The sequence below is a fragment of the Lepidochelys olivacea genome, assembly GCF_965140295.1.
Source record: "Lepidochelys olivacea isolate rLepOli2 genome assembly, chromosome: 12".
Lineage (NCBI taxonomy): Eukaryota > Metazoa > Chordata > Testudines > Cheloniidae > Lepidochelys > Lepidochelys olivacea.
In genome coordinates this window covers 6195064-6204033 of record NC_140422.1, presented here as the reverse complement: position 1 = coordinate 6204033, position 8970 = coordinate 6195064, and the positions used below count along the sequence as shown (strand labels likewise).

The following is an 8970-nucleotide window of genomic DNA, read 5'->3' as shown; positions in this document are numbered from 1 at the left end:
CTGTGGTGGCCACATTGGCAGCAGCATTGGGAGCGGTGCATTGTGAGCAGCTATCCCAGCATTCAAGTGGCTGCAGCGTGCTTTTCATATGGGGGGTGGGGTGGAGTGTGACAGGGAGCGTGGGGGGAGAGAGGTGGGTTTTGGGGGGCTGAGAGTGTGTCAGCCCACTGTCTTGTAAATACAGGACCCCCCCCCTTCCCGTCTCTCTCTCACTCACTGAAAGCAAACGGCAGGTGTTTCTTTTTTTCCTCATAGACGAGATAAGCAGCCGCTCGCCGAAATGGACCCCAACCCTGCTCCTCCCCACGCCGCCTCTCTCTTCAAGCAAACATTAGCTGTCGGCACTCCAACGGAGCCCCCCGCCTGCCTCTCACTCATTCAAAGCCAACAGTAGCTGTGTCGTAAATATAAAGGGAAGGGTAAACACCTTTAAAATCCCTCCTGGCCAGAGGAAAAGCCCTTTCACCTGTAAAGGGTTAAGAAGCTAGGATAACCTCGCTGGTACCTGACCACAGTGACTAATGAGGAGACAAGGTACTTTCAAAGCTGGAGGGGGGGGAGAAACAAAGGGTTCTGTCTGTCTGTGTGTTGCTTTTGCCGGGAACAGATCAGAAACGCAAGCCTTCCAACTCCTGTTAAGTTAGTAATTAATCTAGCTAGAAAATGCATTAGATTTTCTTTTGTTTAATGGCTGGTAAAATAAGCTGTGCTGGAGGGAATGTATATTCCTGTTTTTGTGTCTTTTTGTAACTTAAGGTTTTGTCGAGAGGGATTCTCTATGTTTTGAATCTGATTACCCTGTAAGGTATTCACCCTCCTGATTTTACAGAGGTGATTCTTTTACTTTTTCTTCAGTTAAAATTCTTCTTTTAAGAACCTGATTGCTTTTTCATTGTTCTTAAGATCCAAGGGTTTGGGTCTGTATTCACCTATGCAAATTGGTGAGGATTTTATCAAGCCTTCCCCAGGAAAGGGGGCGTAGGGTTTGGGAGGATTTTGGGGGGAAAGACGTTTTCAAGCGGGCTCTTTCCCTGTTATATTTTTGTTAGATGCTTGGTGGTGGCAGGAATAAAGTCCAAGGGCAAAAGGTGAAATAGTTTGTACCTTGGGGAAGTTTTAACCTAAGCTGGTAAAAATAAGTTTAGGGGGTTTTTCATGCAGGTCCCCACATCTGTACCCTAGAGGTCAGAGTGGGGAAGGAACCTTGACAAGCTGTGTTTGTTTTTTTGATAAGCAGCCCCCCGAAACAGAGCTTTGAAACAGCACTGCGGCATCTGGAGTTCACAACCAAACAAGAGAGGACGCTTCAGCTGAAAGGCTTATGGGGAGTTTCCGGAGGCCAATCCGTGCGTAATAACGTTACTCCCTGTTTACGCTGGAGCGTCTCCGCCAATGCACCACAGCTGTTAATCCCCTTGGGGAGGTGGAGTACCAGGAGCGCTCCAGCCAGGGAGTCCGAGCGCTCTACGTGCCTTGCCAGTGTGGACGGGGAGTAAGGTAGAGCGCTCTGGGAGGCTTTATTGCGGTATAACATGCAAGTGTAGCCTCAGATCACTTTTCCTTAGGAGGCTGGACCTGCCAATGTGTCTTTGACACACCCTTCTCCAACCCCTGCAAACATGTCCCACCACACTGCTGGAACCTCAAGCACCCAACAAAGCTGCAATTACACTCCCTTCTCATCAGAGGCTGCCATGAACATAAGATTGGCTATGCTGGGTCAGAGCAATGGTCCATCTAGCCCAGCATCCTGTCTCTGACAGTGGCCAGGTGCTTCAGAGGGAATGAACAGAAGAGGGAAAGTATTGAGTGGTCCATCCCCTGTTGTCAGTTCCAGCTTCTAGCAGTCAGATGTTTAGGGACACCCAGATCATGGGTTTGCATCCCTGACCATCTTGGCTAGTAGCCATTGCTGGACCCGTCCTCCATGAACGTAGCTAACTCTTTTTTGAACCCAGTTATACTTTTGGCCTTCAGAACATCCCCTGGCAATGAGTTCCACAGGTTGCACTGTGTTTAGAAGTCCTTTTTTGTTTGTTTGTCTGTTTTAAACCTGTTGCCTGCTAATTTCATTGCATGACCCCTGCTTCTTGTGTTATGCAAAGAGGTAAATAACACGTCCCTGTTCACTGTCTCCACCCCAGTCATGATTTTATAGACCTCTGTCATCTCCCCCCTTCGTCATCTAATTTCCATACTGAACAGTCCAAGTCTTATTAATCTCTCCTCATCTAGAAGCTGCTCCATCCCCTTAGTCATTTTGGTCGCCCTTCCCTGGACCTTTCCCAATTCTAATCTATCTTTTTTGAGACGGGGCGACCAAACTTGCACCCAGTATTCAAGGTGTGGGCGTACCATGGATTTATATAGCGGCATTACGATATTTTTAGTCTTATCATCTATCCCTTTCCTAATGGTTCCTGATTCTGTTAGTTTTTTGACTGCAGCTGCACATTGAGTGGATGTTTTCAGAGAACTATCCACGATGACTCCAAGATCTCTTTCTTGAGTGGTAACGGATCATTTTGTATGTAGAGTTGGGTTTATGTTTTGCAATGTGTGCTACTTTGCATTTATCAGCATTGAATATCATCTGCCATTTTCTTCTCTGGCACTAGGGCAGAAGGCAACCAGGCTGACCCAGCTCTTCCCCTCTCTCTGCTCCCCTTGCCAGCTAGCAGCCAGCATGGAGTGAGAAGGAGGCACCAGAGCCCCCTCGGTGCCCACTGGGAACAGGGTGGGCAGAGGTTGGAATGCAATGCCACAAGGGTCGGGACCATTGGAGCATTGTTCAGATGGAGGATCCTAGAGCAGAGGGGTGGCTGGGGTAGGTGAGAAAGTTGGGGGAGAGCTTCCCTATTGTATCCTGTGTACAGCTGCTCCCTAGGCTCCAGGGTGTCCCTTCCCAAAATCTGCTCCCTCCCCCAGACACCTACAGACTCCTTGTTTATCCCTGGTTCTCCCCACACACACTCCCCTCCCACCTGCACCCACCCCTTGAGGGGACGGAGTTAGTGACCGATTTTCATCAGGGGAAATGCCTCACATGGAGCTGCACAAAGCTGATCAGCTTTGGGTGCCTGAGTTTGGATGTGAGGGGCTAACTTCAGGCTCAAGAGTTTGAAAGTGCTGGCCATGGCCTTCTGCTGCGTGGCTGGGTGCCGTTCGCACTGCGGGCCTGGCTGTTCTGAGCACAACGGATGCCCTTTAGACACCCACCTAGCTGAGCGCACAGAGGCCCCTTTCAAAATTAGCTACTCCTAAAAGTGAGCATTTACCTTCATAGAATCCTAGAATATCAGGGTTGGAAGGGACCTCAGGAGGTCATCTAGTCCAACCCCCTGCTCAAAGCAGGACCAATCCCCAACCAAATCATCCCAGCCAGGGCTTTGTCAAGCCTGACCTTAAAAACTTCTAAGGAAGGAGATTCCACCACCTCCCTAGGGAACGCATTCCAGTGTTTCACCACCATCCTAGTGAAAAAGTTTTTCCTAATATCCAACCTAAACCTCCCCCACTGCAACTTGAGACCATTACTCCTTGTCCTGTCATCTGCTACCATTGAGAACAGTCTAGATCCATCCTCTTTGGAATCCCCTTTCAGGTAGTTGAAAGCAGCTATCAAATCCCCCCTCATTCTTCTCTTCCACAGACTAAACATCCCCAGTTCCCTCAGCCTCTCCTCATAAGTCATGTGTTCCAGTCCCCTAATCATTTTTGTTGCCCTCTGCTGGACGCTTTCCAATTTTTCCACATCCTTCTTGTAGTGTGGGGCCCAAAACTGGACACAGTACTCCAGATGAGGCCTCACCAATGTCCAATAGAAGGGAACGATCACGTCCCTCGATCTGCTGGCAATGCCCCTCCTTATACATCCCAAAATGCCTTTGGCCTTCTTGGCAACAAGGGCACACTGTTGACTCATATCCAGCTTCTCGTCCACTGTCACCCCTAGGTCCTTTTCTGCAGAACTGCTGCCGAGCCATTCGGTCCCTAGTCTGTAGCGGTGCATGGGATTCTTCCATCCTAAGTGCAGGACTCTGCACTTGTCCTTGTTGAACCTCATCAGATTTCTTTTGGCCCAATCCTCTAATTTCTCTAGGGCCCTCTGTATCCTATCTCTACCCTCCAGCGTATCTACCTCTCCTCCCAGTTTAGTATCATCTGCAAACTTGCTGAGGGTGCAATCCACACCATCCTCCAGATCATTTAGGAAGATATTGAACAAAACCAGCCCCAGGACCGACCCTTGGGGCACTCCACTTGATACCGGCTGCCAACTAGACATGGAGCCATTGATCACTACCCGTTGAGCCCAACAATCTAGCCAACTTTCTATCCACCTTATAGTCCATTCATCCAGCCCATACTACTTTAACTTGCTGGCAAGAATACTGTGGGAGACCATGTCAAAAGCTTTGCTAAAGTCAAGGAACAACACATCCACTGCTTTCCCCTCATCCACAGAGCCAGTTGTCTCATCATAGAAGGTAGGGGTGTCAGTTCCTTCAATTCAGTGGGGTGGCACCAACTTACGTCATCTCGGGATCTGGCACACTGACGTACTTTCTAGGGTTGTCAAGTGATTAAAAAAATTAATCTCGATTAATTGTGTGATTAATCGCGTTGTTAAACAATCATGGAATACCATTTATTTAAATATTTTGGGTGTTTTCTACATTTTCAAATATATCGATTTCAATTACAACACAGAATACAAAGTGCTCACTTTATATTTATTTTTATTACAAATATTTGCACTGTAAAAAACAAAAGAAATGGTATTTTTCAATTCACCTCATACAAGTACTGTAGTGCGATCTCTTTATCATGAAAGTTGAACTTACAAATGTAGAATGATGTACAAAAAATTACTGCATTGAAAAATAAAACAATGTAAAACTTTAGAGCCTACAAGTCCACTCAGTCCTGCTTCAGCCAATAGCTCAGACCACCAAATTTGGGTACAATTTGCAGGAGATAATGCTGCCCGCTTCTTGTTTACAATGTCATCTGAAAGTGAGAACAGGCGTTTGCATGGCGCTGTTGTAGCCAACATCGCAAGATATTACGTGCCAGATGGGCTAAAGATTCATATGTCCCTTCATGCCTCAACCACCATTGCAGAGGACGTGCATCCATGCCGATGACGGGTTCTGCTCGATAACGATCCAAAGCAGAGCAGACCGATGCATGTTCATTTTTATCATCTGAGTCAGATGCCACCAGCAGAAGGTTGATTTTCTTTCTTGGTAGTTTGGGTTCTATAGTTTCCGCATCTGAGTGTTGCTCTTCTAAGATTTCTAAAAGCACGCTCCACGCCTCATCCCTCTCAGATTTTGGAAGGCACTTCAGATTCATAAACCTTGGGTTGAGTGCTGTAGCTATTTTTAGAAATTTCAAATTGGTACCTTCTTTGCGTTTTGTCTGATCTGCACTGAAAGTGTTCTTAAAACAAACGTGTGCTGGGCCATCATCTGAGACTGCTATAACATGAAATATATGCAGAATGCGGATAAAACAGAGCAGGAGACATACAATTCTCCCCCAAGGAGTTCAGTCACAAATTTAAGTAATGCATTATTTTTTAATGAGCATCATCAGTATGCAAGCATGTCCTCTGGAATGGTGGCTGAAGCATGAAGGGCATACAAATGTTTAGCATATCTGGCACATAAATACCTAGCAATGCCGGCTACAAAAGTGCCAGGCAAAGGCCTATTCTCACTTTCAGGTGACACTGTAAATAAGAAGAGAGCAGCATTATCTCTTGTAAATGTAAACAAACTTGTTTGTCTGAGCGATTGGCTGAACAAGATGTAGGACTGAGTGGACTTGTAGGCTGTAAAGTTTTACATTGTTTTGTTTTTGAGAGCAGTTATGTAACAAAAAAAAACCCTGCATTTGTAAATTACACTTTCAGGATAAAGAGATTGCATACAGTACTTGTATGAGGTGAATTGAAAAATACTGTTTCTTTTGTTTATTATTTTTACAGTGCAAATATTTGTAATAAAAATTGATAATATAAAGTGAGCTCTGTGCACTTTGTATTCTGTGTTATAACAGAAATCAATATAGTTGAAAATGTAGAAAAACAGCCAAAACGATTTAATAAATTTCAATTGGTATTCGATTGTTTAACAGTGAGATTAATCACAATTAATTTTTTGGAGTGACTCGCGTGAGTTAACTGCAATTAATTGACAGCCCGAGTATTTTCCTGTCCCCGGAGTGACACATCAGGTGCGGTGTCCTCTGTCTTCTAAGGAGCATAATTCCCTTTTAGCTTCCTGCACTGAACATGGGTTATTACACCTGGCACCACTATGGGTGGATCTGTGGTGTCCTATGGGACCTCTGTGCTTGGGGATAGCTTTGGCTGTGGGGCGATGCTCTTTCCCCAGTCAGCGCTCTCCACTAGGGATGCTTTCTAATAGGTTGCAGCTACCCAGCCCTGTGACTTTTCTCCCTCTGCAAACAAACCAGCTCTTTATCAGGAAGCTACAGCAGCTGGCTGGAGGCTTGCCGGGCTTGGAACTTTCCTTTCAGCCAGGCTGCATGGGGGTCACCGGTTACCAGGTAACTGCAGGGACACTGCTCTGGTTACTTAGCAACCCTGCCCTCATCACCTAACAACTACTTGTGATATTGGCTGCCTGTTGCTATGGGGAATAAGGGATCAGTAAACAGAATGACTGGAGTCCACCTCAGGCCTGAGACAACGCGAAGAAAGCTGAGAAAATAGGTATCCCTTCGGTTTAGATATTTATAATTATTTACTATTTATGCTATGGCAGCACCCCAAAATGTGCGAGGCTCTGTACAGACATTTCTAGTCGATCCTAAAGCCCGGGTGGTTGCTTTTCCTTTGCACTGTCTTTGTCGTGTCTTTCGACCAACCCTGCTCACAAGGGAAGAATCTAAGGTGTCCAGAAAAACTTGCACGTCCTGGGGCTGATGTCTCTCTCTTTAGATCTACAGGGAGCATTTCTCCTGGGAGTCAAATGTGGCAGTGCAGGGAAAACTCACAATGAACTCCCTGCCAGGTGCTTCCTGAATGCAGCAAGATGCACATGTCAGAGCTTCGCTCCTCCAAGTTCAGAGGGGTTAGAAGCCAGGATTTGAGTTCAGCTGGTTTTGGAGCTAGGGGTCCGCTGGGAGGTGGATATGAACTTTCCCAAAGTTTGGGAGTGATCCAAACCAGAGTGTTGATTCCGGTGGACCTCTGTGGGTGTGGTATGTGGGTGACTGAGTCGTTTGAGAGTGAGATCAGCTTACAAGAGAGACTATGAATCCTGAACCAAAATAGTACATTTAATGGTGTCCATGTTTTTCTAGGCGATTTTCACCATTGGTTTTACTGATCTCGGAGTAAGAGGTTTTCCATTGACTTTAACCAAGTTCTTCCCCAGCTTTGCAGATGAAAACAGGCTTCCAAGCTGCCATTGTTCTCTGTCTCTTCTTCTACCCCTCCTGCTTCAGAAACTTGGGGAAGTAATCTACAGTCCCTTTTTGCCTCATTTGCAGTCACGTACCCTCCGCAGATCTGAGCACGTTGTTATTTCTAAAGTGCTATGAGGGCCATGGCTCTTTACAGCTGACCAGGTCAGGTGCCAAACAAGACCGAAATCTGCCCTCCAGTGTTTTTCTGATTCCACTGCCATTGCAGTGAGCATCTTACAATTGACTTCAGTGGGAATCGGATCAGGCCCTGAAAAGTCATGAGTGGATCCAGTATAGACCAATACAAACAGAACAAAGCCAGGGTGGCTCCTGGACAGTGCAGCTGGAGCTATGGAGTCACATTAGCTAGGAAGCTGATCCCAGCATCCAGGGCACCATAAGCAGGCATGAAGTGAGGAGTGGGCATAGGGCACAGAGGACGTAGTCAGGAGGGAAGCATGGGCACAAGGCAGGTGTTAAGGTGTCTGTGTCTGAAGATGGGCACCGAAAAAGCACCTCAAAGTAGGAGCTGCTTCTGAGAATTTGATCCTGAGTGACTAAGGTCACTGCTGTCCTGAGACTGCATGTACACCCGGCCCTGTGCCTTCATCAGGACTGCAAAGGGGTATCTGAGCTCAGAGCGTGGAACGTTCTAACAGGCCCTATTTAATCACCTGCCTGGTATGCCTGCAGCCCACCCAAGACCATTTGTGTTTTGAAGTATTGCATGGAAAACCCAGCAAACATTCATTGGGCCATCTCCATTTGATAGGTTTGTGTATTGTTCCCTTTGCTATCATACCGGCAACAAAACAGGGAAACAAACCATGCCTCACCTCTAGGGGATAAACTGGACATCCTGTACACATCACGTTATCAGGACACACAGTCTGTCGGTCAGGATAGATGTATAGCCGTTAGCAAGTAAGTGCCATGGTTTTGCACGTGTCTCTTTCATTTTGCTCTCTCGTTGGCCGTTTACAGCAATGGCCCAAGTAATTGATTTGGTACCATGGCCTGAAGATGGCCATCGTGTCTACACGGCCCCAGCTGTGCTCCTGCCCCTGGACCCTAGGAAAGTCATGCTGGCTGGAGTAAAGGACAGGCTTTTCCACCCAGACCTGCCAACCTTACGGCGAATGGACATGGACTCAGCAGGGAACAAACTCCCAGATGAACATTCCAGGACAATCACGGCCTGCACCAAAGGTAATGCCAGCACTGGGCTTTGATATACTCTCTGGGGAGGCAGTGTGGGCCTGTGGATAGTGCGCTGGATGGCGCCTCAGGAGAATGGGTTTTATTGGTAGTGCTTCAGTTGGACCATCTGTAAAATGGAGAAAATGATCTTTACCCCCTTTGTAAAGCACTTTGAGATCCTGGGCAGAGATGCGCTATATATAAGGGGCTAGGCAGCACTGTGGCCTGCAGGCAGGTAACACCACCCTTTCTCAAGCGCTGACATTATCCTATAAAACAGCAGCCTGGCTTTCAAAGGTGCTGAGCCCTACGACTCCTAGGGAA

General features: G+C 46.9%; 1 protein-coding gene across 2 annotated transcripts in view; it reads left to right on the top strand.

The window, feature by feature from the left end:
* Positions 1-411: 411 nt before the first annotated feature.
* Positions 412-8970, top strand: part of SPMIP8 (sperm microtubule inner protein 8) — a 29967-nt gene continuing 21408 nt past the window's right edge. The window contains exons 1-2 of one of the 2 annotated variants that reach the window (XM_084644760.1): positions 412-534; positions 8431-8655. In XM_084644760.1, the coding sequence (XP_084500886.1) occupies positions 522-534; positions 8431-8655 (238 nt within the window). In that variant the 5' untranslated portion in view covers positions 412-521. Of the gene's footprint in view, positions 535-6669; positions 6749-8430; positions 8656-8970 lie in introns of those variants that run through there. The other variant, XM_084644759.1, reaches the window with a different exon arrangement.